At 38.5% G+C, this 18,078-nt stretch overlaps 1 protein-coding gene across 3 annotated transcripts in view; it reads right to left on the bottom strand.

The window, feature by feature from the left end:
* Positions 1-3,403: 3,403 nt before the first annotated feature.
* The window catches only part of stox2b (storkhead box 2b), a gene marked incomplete at both ends in the record, with an annotated part of 70,649 nt that continues 55,974 nt past the window's right edge, over positions 3,404-18,078 (bottom strand). For 2 of the 3 annotated variants that reach the window (XM_081382232.1, XM_081382233.1), the window contains 2 exons: positions 5,339-9,228; positions 16,524-16,676. In XM_081382232.1, the coding sequence (XP_081238358.1) occupies positions 6,971-9,228; positions 16,524-16,676 (2,411 nt within the window). Of the gene's footprint in view, positions 3,594-5,338; positions 9,229-16,523; positions 16,677-18,078 lie in introns of those variants that run through there. The other variant, XM_081382234.1, reaches the window with a different exon arrangement.

Genomic DNA, 18,078 nt, shown 5'->3' with positions numbered 1-18,078 from the left:
GAGCTTTCTGTCCCTCCATAGACAGCAATGCAACTAGCCTACCACTTTGACTTTGAAAAGGTCCTAAAGAGATCGTAAAACGTATCTATATGAATTGAGCGGTTTAGTCCAAATTTTCTGAAGAGATTTGATCGCTTTATATGATGAACAGATTGAATTTAGGCTTTTATTCACATTATAAACATTCATCAGCATACATAAACAGAAGTTCAAACGTGCTGCGTAACAAGAATGAACCTCATTGGTTCTCGCACGTCATGTGAACCTTTTTGATATTCTGTTTGACCAATCAGTTGGTCAATGTTTATATGTGAATAAAAGCCTAAATTAAATCCGTTCATCATATAAAGCGATCAAGTCTCTTCAGAAAATTTGGACTAAACTGCTAAATTCATATGGATTTACGATCTCTTCATGAACTTTTTAAAGCTCAAAGTGGTAGCTGTGTAGCTGTCTATCGAGGGACAGAAAACAATAAGATTTCATCAAAAAGATTGTTATTTGTGTTCCGAAGATGAACAGAAGTCTTAGGGGTTTGGAACGACATGAGGGTGAGTAATAATTAATGACAGAATTAAAATTTTGGGTTTTGAATTTGAAAATTTTAACTATCCCTTTAAGAATGATGAAAATATGACACTATCATAACCATATTTTGTTGACAAAACAACCACACAAGTTTTAATTGCAGTAGCCACTTTATTTTTCTGGTGTTGCTACTAGGTTGCTAATAGGACTTAAACTATCCCATACAATTTTATTACAATCTGTAAAATGGAGTTGGCAAATTATGGTCAGGGAATAAGTATAATTACCTACATTAATTTTATATATGATAAAAACCTGTAATTCAGAGTCACATTATCCTTCAGAAATCCTTCTAATATGCTTATTTGGTGCTCAAATTTCTTTTTAAAAGGTACACTATGCAACTTTTGGCCCTCTAGCGGTAAAAAAAAAAAAAAAAATGTATGCATTTTGCGAAAAAGGAACATTGATTTGGTTGTGCTTCGGCTCTGTGTGACTGGGGATGAATATGACCCTTCACAATATAATGCTTTACAGTGAACTACATATGGCAATTTATCTGTTCAATAAAATACCATACTCACCTGTTGAGTAATAAAAACACCATAATCTCCACATCACTTTTACAACGTTACAAATCCCTCAGTTCTCGCCATCTCCGAAGAGCCAAGCCAATGTTGATTCTGGTTTAATTACGAGCTCTGTCGCGTTCTCTCTTTGCCAGCAGACTCTCCTCTGTTCGGTGGTGATTCTCCGGAGGTTGGAGATTTATCTGCTCAACCTTTCTCGCTCATTGTGACAACTAACCTATGCCACTCCAACACCATACACCCGTCAAACACTTGGCATGGACAAGTGTGGCATGTATGCAGTTTCCCGCAAAAAACATCGTGACGGGTCTAAATTATAAACATTTAAAAAATAATAGGCTTATCATAATGAATCCAGGTAAGACAAAAAGCAGTAAGAAGGATTGATGATGTATTGACTCTAGGGATGCACAATATATCGGCCACCATATCGGTAGCGGCTGATATATTTTGAATGTTATCGTTATCGGCCCAATAAGAAAATTTGACCAATATATTAAAGCCGATAAATAATGGATTATTTCCTTCTGCTGAGACACTTCAGATGCACACTGTTCGCTGTGATGGTTTTGAATTGCTTGAAATATGACTTAAAAAAAGGAAAATACAGTTAGGTACAACATGTGCAACGCAAGTCTGTCAAATAGGCTACATAACATTATAATGAGAACATTATAATTGTGTGCTTGAGACATGGATTTTTAAATGGTGAGACTTTTGTTTTTGTAATCAGGCCCTCAAAAATAATATCAAAATTTGGATCTAGATTTAGCAGCCAATGTATGGGTTATCAGCTTTCAAATATAAAGAATTAACGGTTATCGGACAAAATTTTCATATCGGTGCATCCCTAATTGACTTTGTTAAAAAAAAAAAAAAAAGTTACATAGTGTACCTTTTTAATAACATTGTTGAAAAAGTTGTGCTGCTTATTTGAAATTGAAATGTTTGTAATATTAAAAATGTCTGTTGTCACTTTTGAACATTTTAATCCTTGCTGAATAAACAATAAACATCTTTTTTACATTAGTGGAAATACATTTTATATTCAATAATTCTTTTTTGTAATTATTCACCAGATAAAATTGACATGTTTGGCCCCACATCTCAAGAATCAGTGAAATATTGTTCTAATGCTTACCATGAATTTGTGTACTAAAAGAACTGAAAAAAGTAATAATAATAATAATAATAAATATATAAATAAGAAATAATTGAACATGGCTGGACATATCAGAGATATGAAGTTCTAAATTATCCACTCTATATGGGTCCTATATGATTCCAAACTCTACACAAGTCTCCTCTCTGTTACAATGAGATTCGGCTCTATTAGTATGAGAACAGTAGGTTACTAACGCTTTATGATCGAGATGTGATTGAAAAGCACTAGCAGTACATTCACAGTTTGCAAGCTGATAAGTGGTTTGTCTAATACAGCGGGCCTAAGGTGGGGGGTGGACGTCACTCTTGTCTCCCTCTACGACTGTACAAATAGTGGAGGTAGCAATGTGTGTATTCTGTGTCGTCTAGTAGTTGAGCACCTGGTTAAAAAGAGAAAATCGAGAAAAAAAAATGGATTCCAACTTTTTTTTCTTTTTCTTTTTTTTTAAAGAATAACGGTCCATTCATTGAGAAAGCACCAGTAATATTTAAATTGGTATTTTTTTTTTTATAAACAAATAATGCCTTGGTGGTGGTATGTTTTGTTAAGTTTCAATAAACTACAAAAATCCCAGAAAAAAAAAAAAAATTCCCAGGACAGTGGACGATACACAAGGATGCAGTAAAACGATTCCAGCGGAAACAGATGAGCTTGTTCAGATTATCGTGGCCTTCAAGTTACGGCCAGCAAATATGAGCCAGTAAGTCAGTAGAGTTCAGAGGGACCTGAGCGTACAGAATGAAACACTAGACACAGCGATGAATGAATAGGCAGAGGCAACGCAGCCAAGTTTGGATCAGAAGACAGTTAAGACCCGTAGTGGATACATTAAGCTATAAAGGACACCTACAAATGAGTCTGATCAAGGATTTGATCCCAAACATGATCGCAGATCAGCGTAAATTGAGTCCAAATGAACTGACGTGTTTGTCTGCAGCAGTATTTGTTACAAATATCAAAAAAAGTGAAAGATACCTCCAGTGAATCCATGATGACCTGCGTTTTCTGAAACGCGTCTCTATTTGAAATGACCGCTGGAACAGGCGTCACACGAGCTCAGGACGTCCTGCCTGTAAGATTGTAACAGTCCTGGTGAAGTTCAGTTTTGCGAACCCCATCACTACACGCTGGTGATGGAGGCCTGTTTCTCCGTGCGGTTGGCGGGCGGCTCACGGATGGTACGGAAGCTGGGGGGCTGGTAGGGCGGCGGGGGTCTTTTGGTGCCAATGTGTCCTGGACTCAAAGCCATATTCTGACGCCTGCTATTTTCCACATTACTCGAGGTGTTCGAAGCAAGGCTTTCCCGCGTGCTGAAACCGTACAGAAGGACAGAAAGGAAAAGAGAATGCAAGTGTTATGAAGAAAGCAGAAGTGGGAAATTGATTAGTAACACGCTGAAATAAGGTTGGAGGGGGGTTAATTAAAATTTAACAACCACAATCTCGTTATTAGTGCCGGTCAGGGTTGTGCACCATTCAGAACTGAACTGAGAATGCCTTTTAATTTCCAAATAAACTCCAGAATTTGAAGTTGAAGCAAACAGGATGTAGACCTCAAATTAGATTATAAGAAGCATAATTAAATTCGAAATGGAGCCAAACACAAATGTTCTTGTCAATATCTTGCGGTGGACAATGCTTGTGGTGCCGTAAAGCCAAATTAAAATCTATTAGAGAATTTTTATGATTTTTTTTTTAATCTTAGTTGAGAGAAGTATGTCCAATAGGCCATTTTTTTTAATTATTATTCATAACATGGAAAAGGTTTGTCAAAATTAATCATGTAATCATTTCTGTTTTGTTGTAATTAAATTCCTGCTGAGTGACTGTTGAATTTCTTTCAATTAATTTCTGGTAACCATGAGATTCTTTGATAAATTTAGAACGTAAAGAACATTTATTTGTAATAGAAATGTTTTGTAACATTATAACATTATAAATGTCTTTACTGTATCCTTGTAAAAGTATATACATTTTTTAAACTTGCACCAAAAATTTAAACAAGTAGTGCAATAATAAAAACTAAAGAAATTTCTACTAAGTGACCATGTTGAATTTCTTTGAATACCTTCACTTTAAATTAGAACTTCATTCAGAATTGTGCCCAACTCTGACACTATATGAAAAGTAAATAAAGGAAAATAGAAAAGAGAAAGGACAGTACACAAGCAAGAAAAAGAAAAAAACTATGATAAAATGAGAAATACAAACCTGTAAGAACAGAACATTTATAAAGGTACGGAATTCAAAGTTGACTTAAAGTACCCGTGCCAACAGATGTTGCTCGCAAAGAGCCCAAACATGCCCAATGTAAGAAGCAGGAGTATATGAGAGGTGGTATAAACGTCACATTAATTGGTCCATTTCGGTCCATTTACATGTGCCTGCTCAAATTTAAAAGGGAGAATCTAAATTTAAATCAATCAAATGCAAGAGGAACCCATTCCGGTGACATTCAGCTGAGCTCCAATTCTAACTAGTTCATTCAGCTTTAAATAACTAGCACATAAATTAGACATAATCATCAAATTTCAACCCATTCGAATATATCACTCCTATATTAGTTCCTACTCAGTCAGATTTGGAAGTTAGCAAATCTAGATTTTTTTGTATGTTTCATATATCAGTATATTTAGTTTGTTTTTAGTAGTACAATAATAAACTGTTTTCAAATTGATAAATATTACAAACTATACATTTGATAGAGGCTTACAAAATACTGTTGGATGTGTTGTTAATAATAATAATAATAATAATAATGTTATTATCGGCCCAAGAGACTACAAAACGCAAAAAACTAAACAAAACAAAAAAAGATTAAAGAGTTAATATTATTATATTTGCAATGCCTTTTTTTATGTATAGGACAATTACAGGAATTTAGTTGTTTTTGACATACCGCTGTTTGAAACATACCGTTTCCCTTTTCTATGATGTTTTGAACATGGCTTGCCACCAAAATGAAAGAGGGGAGAATGAAAACACAGGAAGGAACTTTACAAAACAAACACACACACACACACACCAGTAAAAACTACAACTGAACCACTGTATGAAAAACAACATACTTTAATTTGGGGAAAAACAAAACAAAACAAAAGATATCACAATTAAAAACAAAACATGGGGGCACATTTTGTTCCTCAAATGTTTGAAATGTCTCATCAGGCTTTTGGCACTGAGCGGGCTTCGCTGTCACTACAGTAAAGTGAACTCAACCCGCTCTGCCTCACAGGGTGACCTGAGTAACAGTACAGTGCTTGTTTTTCTTCATCCAATCACATTTTTCTAAATGCAGACAGAAAATATCCACTTCATCAATTTCAGCAGTTCAAGAGGTCTGATTTTTAAACCGCATGGTATATTTCCTCAAGTGGACGCCACAAACGTCTTTATATCACTCTGGATGATGATAAGTCTTTTTTTTTTAATTGTTGGGTTTTTGACTGCAAAACAAACTTTGCACTCAACTTTAAAGTGTTTTCTGAGTCAACATTATTGCACTGCAATATCAGAGCATGAAAACGTCTACTGGAAGTTTGCAGTATGAGAGGTTTCAGACATTTGGAAGACGAGATCAAAGGGTTTGGGTGCAGGTTGAAAGGGAAGGACAAGGATAACGTCAGGACGTAAAGTTGCACCAGTTGCATCATGTGCTCAAGGTAATTTATTATTTATTTATTTAAGTAAGGCCTCAAACATATCAATAGATAAAGTGACAGACATGTGCGTATCCATAATATCATGATAATTTTGAGAACAATTTAATTAACCCAATGGATTTGGTTGAGAACACACAATGCAACACTTACAATACAAACATGATGTTCATTTAGACAAAAATGACAAAAGGAGCACTCAAAAACAACACATTTAAACCAAAAATTCTGTTTAAAACAAAAGCAAACAAAAACAAATGGTGTAAACCCTTTCAAAGATTGCAGTTATAAAACTGGTAGTGGTTGACCTACATTAAGGTGTATTCAGTACCTCATGTGTTAGGGCCTCCCCCATTTTAGTGAAAACCTGATACATAGAGTAGCATTAAGCCCACAAATACTCTACGCAAGTATGAACCGTAGCATTGCAAAATTTATTAGAACGCAATTTGTAATGCAACATGTAAAATTCATTCTCCTCACTTCTGCAAGGGCCACTACAGTGGGAAGTTATATTTCAGGTCAACTACTGTCATGGCAGAACAACAGTTTTAACAGTATCTTGCAAGTTAAAGTTGGTTAAACTGTTGACATGTTTATAGCTAGTTATCTGAAATATGGCACAGACATTTTAACTGAACTCTATCAGACTACAGAGGTCTGTTACCGCCACAGAAATGTAAGAATGCAAGTTAAGTGTATAATAGGACAGCATGCTTACAATGCATTGGCCAAGCACTGGCGTTTTTGTACTTGCATAGAGTATGTTTCTGGCCTTAATGTCATTCACAGAGGTGGTTATTGCTACTTAAAATAAGAAAATGTAAGGTTTGCACAACTAGGATTAAACTAAGGCAATACGGAATTTGTCATGACTATAAAAGCAAAGAGCCCTAAATGTTTCTGTGAGTTAACACTGAGTTAAAAAAATGAATATGTCTATTCATAGAATAGCATACCCCTCATTTAAGACACACCCTATTGTCAACACAACAAATGAAACAAACCCTTAAAGTGGCCCTGAGTGCCTTACCGTGGGGAATTAAATCCACTGTCCACAGTCACACTGCTGGAGTCCATACTGTCCAATCGGGTAGAATGGACCGATTTTTGGCTGTTGTTCCCCTCACCTTCCTTGGGACTTAGAAAGGTTAGGTTCTTCTCAAACTTCCGCTGCAAATCCCGCTCCTTCTCCCGTTCCAGCAGCCATTGCATTGTCCCTCCCTCTTCTAGAACTTTCTGCTCCACCCGGTTCTTATGACTAGTCTCCTCCGAGTCGTCATCCGACACATTGTAATAGTCAAAGGTTGTTTCTGCACATGAAGCCTGCTCCTGAGCCGAGGATGGAGGCACGGTCAGCGGTAGAGGTTTATCGAAATGCTCCTGAGTCCCAAGGACCTCCGCTGACTTGGTGTGAGGGGACCTACCTATCGTACCCGGCCTTGAGAAGCTGCTCTCCACGTAGTCTGGAGGTTTAAACAAAGTCTCTTGGCTGTAAACCTCTGGCATTTTGTCCAAGTCACCTGAGTCGGGATTGTGTTGGTGCATCAATCGTCCATTGGGGAGATGCTCGGGAGTTTGGCTCGTTGTCGCTATAGGAGTAGTATTTTGTCCCTTGGCTGTCTCCTCTTTATATTCTATAGGGTGAGGTGGTGTTAGATGAGGTGTCAATCGGTCAGAGGAGATCCCCTTCCAGACACTATCCGTAAAGTCATGGCTGGGTTTTACAAGAGATGATGGGGCAGAGAGAGAGACTTCATTTGCCGCAGTGCACTGGAAATAGTCATCCACAGGTGTTTTGGGAGAGCAAGACTTCAGGTCATTGTAAGCAGGAAGACTATCCCTGCTTTTACTCTTCTCCAGCGTCCGGTAAAGTACAGCATCCTCTGAGGATCCTCTTCCAACATCAGGCACACAAACTTCAGAGTGTAATCTAGCAGCAGAGAGCATGATGCGGGAATAGTGGTTCGCCTGCGCAGATGCCCTCAAAGTACCATCGTCAGTGTAGTACCGACTCCTGTCATCGGGACTGCACTCAAAGTCCTCTGGGCCACCTAAATATGGACCACCAAGAGGTCCCTTGGAGTTGTCCATGGAGCGTGACCTTTCTTTGGCCTTGTCCGACCTCTCGTTTCGTGACTTTCTCTCTTGTGTATGACTATGACTTCGGTGGACTTTGGAATGTGACTGTGCCCTGGAGGGTTCTGGGAATGGCATTTCTGTCCGCCGCTTTGCCAGTTCCCCAGAAACATCCCACTCTGGAGCAGTGGTAAAGTGAGACTCCACAATATTGGGGTTGCTGTGAACCATATACTTCCCCCTATTCCGCTCCATGGACATCATGGTTTCACGTGGAGAACGTACCAACGAGGAGCTGTAGAATCTGTAATCCCGGTCATAGGATATGTCCAGGTTGGATCCTTCAGACGGATCCCCCCTGGACGCTCGTGTTTTGCTATGGGAACGTGAGGCCTTGCCCTGCTGGGTCTTTCGATGGCTGCGGCTCCTCTTGCTGCGTGCACTCTGCTGAGCCGAGGAGTTTGCTTTGTTCCTCTGTGCCTTCTCCTCCTCCAATCGCTTCATTACGGCTGTGTGGCGAGCAAGGTTCTCCACCGTAAGATCTGGGTTGATCCGACGGATGATCTCCATCTCCACCTCTCTGGGAACGGTGGTGGGTGTCTCCTCATCCCGCAGTGGCCACTCCTCAGGTGGGAACTGGGCGGAAAACGTGGCTAGATGTTTCGTCTTGTCCTTCTTGAAGCTCAACCTGAAGAGCTTCAGTCCAAACTTCTTAGACTGCTTCTCCCCACTGCTGCTGCTTCCATCTTTGTGTTTACTGTTCGTCTCGGTTTTAAATGGAAAACTAAGCGCACTCTTACTCTTCTCTGGTGGCTGCTGAGGGGGCGGAGACACAGGAGAAACCTCTTTATGCTCCTTAGACCTTCTCTGTAAGGTTGAGGTATGTGTGCTAGGCATGTCCTCCCGGTAGCTGTTGTTGTAGGAATCGCTGTGGTTCTTGTGGTGAGGTCTTTCCCGGATGCATCCGGACGTGGAGGGTGTCATGGTACCCGAGTGAGGAGAGGTACATGGCTGCTGCTGCTGCATGCGATCTGGTATCCTCTCGTCTAGGTGGTACCACTTGCTGTTAGTCCTAATGAGGGAAGGCGTGATGAAGTATGTCTGCTGGGTGACAATGAAGTAACCCTCTGGGGTGGGGTAGATCTTCCGCTCTCGGACCAGCATGTTGAGTGTGTGCCGCAGAATCTCCATACTTGGAGTGGGGACGCCTACCAGACAGAAAAAGAGACAGGAGATGATCAGTCCAATACGGCAAAACAAATACCTTGACACCAACAATATTCGTTTGACACTGGTACTATAATCTTAATCTGATTGTAATAAAGTATCACAAGGTGTGATTCCATTATAATGACAACATTATGGGATTTAAAAACACATGCTGTCATTTTTTGTTGTTTCAAGCACTTACAATTCTTATTTCATGTATAATAATGTTTACTATGCTTAACTCAAAGATTGCCTCTCATTTTATCCCCTCAACATTGACCAATATAACGGATCACAACACGAGTGCTTATAGCTGTATATGTTCATTGCTCAAAGCTAAAATAAACGGCCTTTCATTAAAATTCCATTCACATTCTGTCCTGTTTGATACTATAGTATAGCTGTGTTTAATGCAGCATATAGACATGGTGCAGTGGTGACTGTATTCTGTGCTTGGTTGACCGGTTTCAGAGCTTTGCTCTTCTGCTGGCATTACTCCCCATTACATCATGGAGTCCTTAAAACCAGCCTAGTGTGACGCAATCCCACCCCCCACCCCCCTCTGCAGCTAAAACATAGTAGGCAACACCCCATTCAAACGTCCACGCTTCAGGTGGCAAGTCTACTGTATACATGTACGTCTCTGTCTGTGCCATACACTTCTGTGGTCCAAATACAGATATTTGTGACATCACAGTTTTATAAGAGAAACACATTCCATGAGCATTTCTTCCACTCCCGAACTCTTTCAAACAGTAAAGAAGACCCTAAATGTGACGAAATATGGAGTTAAAGATTTGAGCGATGTATCAGTTCTGCGTTGCCATTTGCAGTACACTGGTAGTCCAGCGCACTTCTATATGTAAACGCTGAGGCGGAGTGGGGTTGCCTGTACTTACATCATAGTTGCTGCTTAGTTTCCCTGTCAATGAGGTGCAATCCTAATTCAACCTTACAAACACTCTCTCTCTCCCTCACACACACACTTAAACAACTGTCTAATCCAATCGAGAACAACAGCCTATCACTAAACACCTAGCTGTTGAGTTGAGAAGTTCTTCTCAAGATCTTGATAATTAATTACATTCAAATAACTATTAAACAGCAGACATTTTTGATGTATTAAAATGCTACAAAAAGAAAAAAGGCATCTCAAGATGCAACAACCCAGACAAATGTCCATTCTTCCCAAGTTCTGGGAATAAGTTCAGAGAGTTTTATAAAAAAATAATCAAATCACTACTAGCATTCATTTCGTGCGGCCGCCGCTTTCTCTTGTAGTGGAAACCTTTTGTGCAGTCGAGGAGGTGCTCGCATTGTATTAAAAATACACATTTGTATTAAATAAAAGCTAACTAAAAACATAACAGAAATTTTGTGTTTGTGTTATTTGTTATTTATCATTTCATGGGAATATGGCTAGCGTAGTTTATTTATCAGACACAGTTAACTGTGACATTTAACTGCACACATATTTGTATTTTTAACATTCTAGTTTCTAGTTTATAAAGTTCTAAATATGATGTTGTTGTTGTTGTTTTTTTCAAAGACGCATCGCTTCGCTTCAGAAGGCCTGTATTAACCCCCTGGAGTCGTATGGATTACTTTTATGATGGATGGATGCGCTTTTTTGGCCTTCAAAATCTCAGTTACTATTCACTCCCATAATAAAGCTTGGAAGAGCCAGGATATTTTTCAATTATACTCAGATTGTGTTTGGCTGAAAGAAGAAAATCATATGCACCTAGGATGGCTTTAGGGTGAGTAAATTATGGGATCATTTTCATTTTTGGTTGAACTAACCCTTTAAGATATTAGTCTAGTTCTAGAATTTCCCTTAACTAACCACAGATAATTTTCCATTCATTAAGAACAATAAAGCACTGCAAAAAAAAAGAAAACGAAAAAAGGATAACAAATTTGACTCAACTTCAACCCTCTAGTTTTATTCCTCTTTAGATTACACACAAAAAACTGTCAAAAGAATGCACTGAGTCTGCACTACATAAGTTTCCATCTCAATGTTTTACTTTTATGTCAGGAAGTGTTTCTTCTCCAAACAAACAGACTTTGACCTCTGAAAAATGAGCAGTAATAATGTGATTCTGTGTGCCTCACAAAAATACTTTTTTTAACAACAGGATCCATGCAACATCCTCGTAATAGCAGCTTTCTCCAAAACAAACACATCAGTGGATTTGCACCTGAGCCAAAACAGAAACTTCACGGGGGATTTTCTTTATCCTGCAACATATGCAGTGAGATGAACTGCTACATGAGTCATATCAAAATGTGCTCTGTGGAATTACATATTACATTTCAATGATGCCTGTATGCTTTATTTTTACATTCAATGTGCCTCTCTCCAACATACTTTTATCTTTCTAACTGAACAAAACTATTCCCATTAGACTTTTATACACACTCAGATGCGTACCTACATTTACATGTATTATTTGGCAGATGCTTTTATCTAAAGTGACTTAAAGCTGTTCAAGGTAACCTTACAAGCTGAATCAAACCAAACCTACTCAAGGTGCCCTATTCTCCTGGTGATACTGGAAATATGGTCTAGAGGAGAGGTTCAGGTGTGCAAAAAGTATAGCTGGTTCAAAACCTATGTTAATGAGGTGCAATCCTAATTCAACCTTATAAACATGTGATCATGATTCTATAACAACTTCTGTGTTTACTACAGATTCTATAGCAACCTCACTGCATAAGGGACACAGAGATCATTATGACTTGCATCTGCTGCATCTCTTTAGCTCAGTCTCACTCTCACATGATATAATCAACATCATACCACTGAGATGCTGAAACTGGCCATATCTGACCACAACACGACTGACATGTAACCAAACAACTATGGCTGTGCTAACATTTATGGCTAGGCAATACATTGAATCATCACAATGTGCTTGCTATGATTATACTAGCCACATTAAATTAATCAATAATCTTAAATACTGCAATGATTTTAATGCAGCATTATTTGGGGGGGGGGGTGTCATCAAGTTTCCTAAAGACTAACTTCACAATCTTTTCTTGTTTCTAGCATGAGAGCATTAGGATATATAGGGCCACTGATTTAAACGTCTTGAATAGTGCCTTTGATTTAATCATCGGTAGCAAAAATGGCATTAGAATAGGTAAATTTGAGTTACAATTCAAGTGAGTTTTGTAGAAACACCACCTTAATGTACAAACCTAAACAGCTGTGGCAAAGTAGTTTTGTACACTGATACAACCTCTAAAACCAGCCTTTCAAAAAATAAAGAATATCTAATACTTGCGTTTAGCTGCATCACAATTTAAGCCTTAAGAATGCTGATTCACTATGTGTGTGTATCACATCCTCTGAGAAAATATTACACATTTCCCCCATAATCCAACCACTGATTTCAGCAAAACATCATTATCCTGTGCTGTGTTTCTGCAATAAAAGCATATAACAACGGATGTTAAACTTTCCATATCACTGCTGTGACCACATCATGCTTTATAGCTCTCTGAATATGAGACTTTATCCAAATAGAAGAAATATCACTTCTACTAAATATTGCTTTATAAATAATCTTCCTGATCAGTTTCATCTCGTCAGCATCCCAGATAGCTTAGAAGAACTAGATGTTGCAACAGAAATGATTGACTCTCTCTTTTCCAGCACTTTAGACACAGTTGCTTCATTGCGCTTAAAGAAGATTTAAGGAAATAGTCCAACGCCGTGGTACAAGGAGCACACTTGGGCCCTTAAGAGAACAGCCAGAAAAATGGAGCGTAGCTGGAAGAAAACAAAATTAGAAGTTTTTCGCATTTCGTGGAGAGAGAGCACGATTGCGTACAGAAAGGCCTTAAAAACTGCTAGATCTGCTTATTTTTCAACACTTTTAGAAGAAAACAAACACAACCCTAGGTATTTATTCGAAACAGTGGCTAAATTTACTTTATGAACTTCTTTACTTACAAGATTGATAATATTAGAGAGAAAATGATAACTATGCAACCGTCTACTACAGTATCGCATCAGACAGTGCATTGTAGTCTCCCTGAGGAAAAATTTAATTCATTCATTGCTATAGGAGAGGAAGAATTGTCTAAACTCGTTAAATCATCTAAATCAACAACATGTATGTTAGACCCTATACAGACTAAGCTACTGAAAGAGATGATTCCGGAGATCATAGATCCTTTTCTTAATATCATTAATTCATCTTTGTCACTAGGATATGTACTGAAAACTTTTAAGCTGGCTATTATTAAACCTCTTATTAAAATAACGCAGCTTGATCCTAGAGAATTAGTCAATTACAGGCCGATCTCAAATCTACCTTTTCTGTCAAAATTAATAGAAAAGGCATTATCCTCACAACCATGTTCCTTTTTAGAAAGAAATGGTAGCCTATCTGCGAGGATTTCCAGTCAGGATTTAGACCGTACCATAGTACCGAGACGGCTCTCATTAGAGTCACAAATGATTTGCTCTTATCATCCGAACGTGGTTGCATCTCTCTATTAGTGTTACTGGATCTTAGTGCTGCATTTGATACCATCGAACACAACATTCTTTTGAATAGACTCGAAAATTATGTTTGCATTGCAAATTAGTGGAATTGCACTAGCATGGTTCAAATCACACTTATCTGACCGTTATCAGTTTGTAGCAGTAAATGAAGAGATGTCATATCGATCAAAAGTTCAGTATGGAGTACCACAAGGCTCAGTACTAGGACCGTTGCTGTTCACCCTGTACATGCTACCCTTGGGAGATATCATTAGAAAGCATGGACTTAGTTTTCACTGTTATGCTGATGAGACTCCGCTCTATATTTCTTTGCGCCCCGACGAAACGTACCAGTTCACAAAATTAACTGAATGCAAAGCTGATATTAGATAGAACAGTTAGTTCATGCGTTCATGACCTCAAGGCTAGATTATTGTAATGCTCTACTGGGTGGTTGCCCTACACGCTTAATATACAAAGCCCAATTGGTCCAAAACGCAGCAGCTAGAGTCCTCACTAGAACCAGAAAGTATGACCGTATTAGCCCCGTTCTGTCAACACTGCATTGGCTCCCTATTAAACATTAGTCGCTTTCCGACCAAGTAGTTCTAGGAACTTAGTTACAGGAACTGTCCACTTCTAAACAGTTCTAAGAACTACTCTCCCCCAAACTCGGTTTTGCTGTTTGCGTTCGCACTGGCCAAGTGGCCATAGGAACTGGTAGGAGGGGTAAGGGAGTGACGCAAGCACGGTGACTTTTATTTTGACGGCGCGACAGACCTTTATTTTGGCGGTGCTGAGAACGCCAGAGCAAACAATGCTCGCATTCTCTGTGTTTATTAGTTAGCAATCTGTCTAACAGTACTGTTTAATATCTTATTAGATAGAACTGTTATAGAAAGTAGACAGTATATGAAAAAAGGTTATTAGCCTATGCCGTGTGGTTGATGTCCAGTGTTGCTAGCTGGGCAGATAAACATAATCATGTTTGGCTTGGTCCCCTAAAAGTTGCGTTGGATTTTCTCTTCAGCATAAAGGTTTAGAGACCCATCTATCACTGTTTTCCATGTTTGTATAGTTAGTTTCTGGAGTAAATATATAGGCTATAATCTGTGTGTTTACATTCTAGCTGTTTTAAAGATGGCGGGTGCTGGTGTTCCGCGTGCGTTCGGTCAATCAGCGTACACTAACGTCACGGGTAGTTCCTATAGTGCTGGTTTAGACCCTACTCTGAAGTAGGACCTAAATTAGTTCCTACAAATGGAGTTCCTAGAACTAAAATCGTTCCTAGTTCCTGCGGTGCGAACACGCCGACATCCGGGTACTATAGCCAATAGTTCTAGGAACTGTGAAAAGGTTCATCCGGTCGGAAAGCGGCTATTGTGTACATTTTTAAATATTGCTGATTACTAACAAAGCTCCGCAGTACTTGAGCGAGCTCTTAACGCATTATAGTCCTTCACGTCTATAGCGATCTCAAAATTCTGGCCAGTTGATAATACCTAGAATATCAAAATCAACTGCAGGCGGAAGATCCTTCTCCTATTTAGCACCTAAACTTTGGAACAGTCTTCATTGTCCAGGAAGCAGACACACTCAGTCAGTTTAAATCTAGACTAAAAACACATCTCTTTTACCTGGCATTCATATAGAACATTATACATATCTATAATTCAAATCAGTTAAATGATTATTAGGTGCATAAATTAGGTCAGCCGTTACCAGGGACAATTCCTATAACACCTGATGTACTCGTTACATCATAAGAAGAATGGCATCTACGCTAATGTTAGTCTTTCTGTTTATTCCGAGGTTTACTGAAGTCAGCCGGATCCAGGCCGTATCCAGATCAGATGGTGGACCTGCACCTGGACCCATCCACAACGCATCCTTGAAGTGCCAGCCTCATCAACCCTGTGAAGGCCTCATCGACACGACAGCCATCGGCACTGATCCTCAACAAACTCATCTCCATATCGGCCTGATGACTCGACTTCCAACCAGATGGAACTGGATAAATATTCTGATCCAATCTGACTTGTGACCTGTAATGCTGCCTGAATCATAATCATACACTGTTTGTTCGTTGGCCAGAGGAGAACTGGCCCCCGACTGAGCCTGGTTTCTCCAGAACACTGAATGAAGGTTTTTTTCTTCATTCTGTCACCTGATGGAGTTTTGGTTCCTTGCCAATGTTGCCTTGGCTTTTGGCTTGCTTAGTTGGGGGCATTTAATATTCAACAATATTATTGATACTTGATACAATTGATACAATATGATTAATCAAGGTGGACGATGATTGATTTTCTTCTAGAAACAAACTTTGTTGTATTATTTTTATGTTATCACCGTGAAGCTGCTTTGATACAATCTGTATTGTAAAAAGTGCTATATAAATAAAGGTGACTTGACTTGAACCGTTATAATATAGATTCAGCATTTAAGATTTACAGATGCTTCCAGCATCTTTTAAAAAGCACGTCTGGTCTCCTGTAAAGATAAAAATATTAAGCTCAACATTCATGTCTATGCTGTGGCCTTGGGGTTAGAGCATGGGATCTGAAGCGAGGTTGAATCTGGCTTGTGACATTTAAGTAAATCTCACAAAAACATATCCAGGTCACATCACATATCACCTTAAATTTAAAATGAAAAAGAATTAATATTTTGCATTTAGAAAATGAAGCCTATTTTAGGATCATTAAGATGTTTTGCATTGTGACATTATTTTCACTGCAATTAAGCACATTTCCTGCACTTATGTTCTGTGTTATTATTGAAGGATGTTACCTGGGAAGCATGTTGCTAGGTGTTCGATGAGAGTCTCTTGCGTGACGGTCTTACGGGCAGAGTTCATGGCAGAAATGGCCAGGCACAGGATTTCTCCCAGTGGTATAAACTGGGATTGGCTAATGGGAGACATGCTGATAGGAGACACATCACCTGCAAAGCACAGAGATCAAAGGTCAAAGATGTGTGGCAGAGGTGAAAGGTTAAAACGTTACACTGGTGGCTTTAGGTGTGCAGAACAGGTATCATGACTTTTTAGAGGAACTGATCAAAGTTGGTGTAAAGTTTGTGTAAAGTTATAAATAAAGTTATATAAATACACTAATAACAGAATAATTAACTGTCCAATATTTAAATTATTTCAAGAACACCTGCATCATTCGATAACATTCTAAAATCAACAAAAAACACTATAGATACACAGACATAAAAATTCTGGCAGATAACAATAGGCCAATAATTATTGGGATAAATAGCCATTATTTTAATTTTCTATTTTGTGTAAAAAACAAACACTTAAATGCTACAGTTTTGACATCACAGTATTATAACTGAAAATATGAAAGATTTACAATTTGGTAAACATTACATTTAACTGTGTTTTTAAATGATTAGTGTTTTTAAAGTGTCATGAAACCCCCCTGTTTTTGAGCTCATCGTTCACACCACAGACTTGAAAAAGACTCAAGAAATGGGCGTGTAAAGCTGTGGAAAAGTGGGAAGTGGGAACCAATAAAACACAGTTCCGAAACACACTCATTATTCAGACAAATGAATATTAAAACCTTGATGCATTTTAAAAATATAACCCTATGACAACAAACTCAAAAATCTTATCATTAGAGCCTACTAACAACGACCATGAACAAATCAAATACGTTTTCTTCTGTGTATGAAAATACTTTGTGTCATCGCATTTATAATCAGACGTACCGCTGTATTAGTGTCTTTATTAGCACATATATATTTTGTTTGAAGAGGACATGATGAAATATGTGCGCATACACTGTGCTTGTTCATGTTTGGAGCACTGGTAAATGAAATATATACCCCAAAAAAACTTGAAAAACGGTCAAGATATTAAATATCGTTACAGCCATATTTTCCATGTCTTGGCAGTCAAAATCCAGCTCTGACTGCATCGTGGGGAAAATGCAAACAACACTTTTTTTTCTTTTTTTTTTTACTGTACTTAAGAACACACACACTTACGACATGTCCGAACACAAATCTGAACCGTCAGGTAAACGAACAGCGCTGTATCGATCATTGTGGCATTTGAATTCTCTGCTGTAATGCGATCTCATGCATAATACAGTGCAGTGATTGGATTAAAAGAGTTTATTCCCATGAATAATGCAGAGAAAAGCTCAGAAACTGAGAAACATACTCTCCAGCCACAGCAGCCAATCTCCACTCCGAATTAGCGCATTAGCCTTTGAAAAACCCTTATCAGTTGACCTCTACAATATACTCTCAAAACTACACCTTGGCAACAGATTGCTGGCAGTCCAACAAAAATCACTTTCCAAAAACGTTTTAGTCTTCTGTCACT

Source organism: Scardinius erythrophthalmus (genome assembly GCF_964197995.2).
Source record: "Scardinius erythrophthalmus genome assembly, chromosome: 13".
Taxonomy (NCBI): Eukaryota; Metazoa; Chordata; class Actinopteri; order Cypriniformes; family Leuciscidae; genus Scardinius; species Scardinius erythrophthalmus.
Note: the sequence above shows the minus strand (reverse complement) of the source record. Positions and strands in the feature narration are given on the sequence as shown.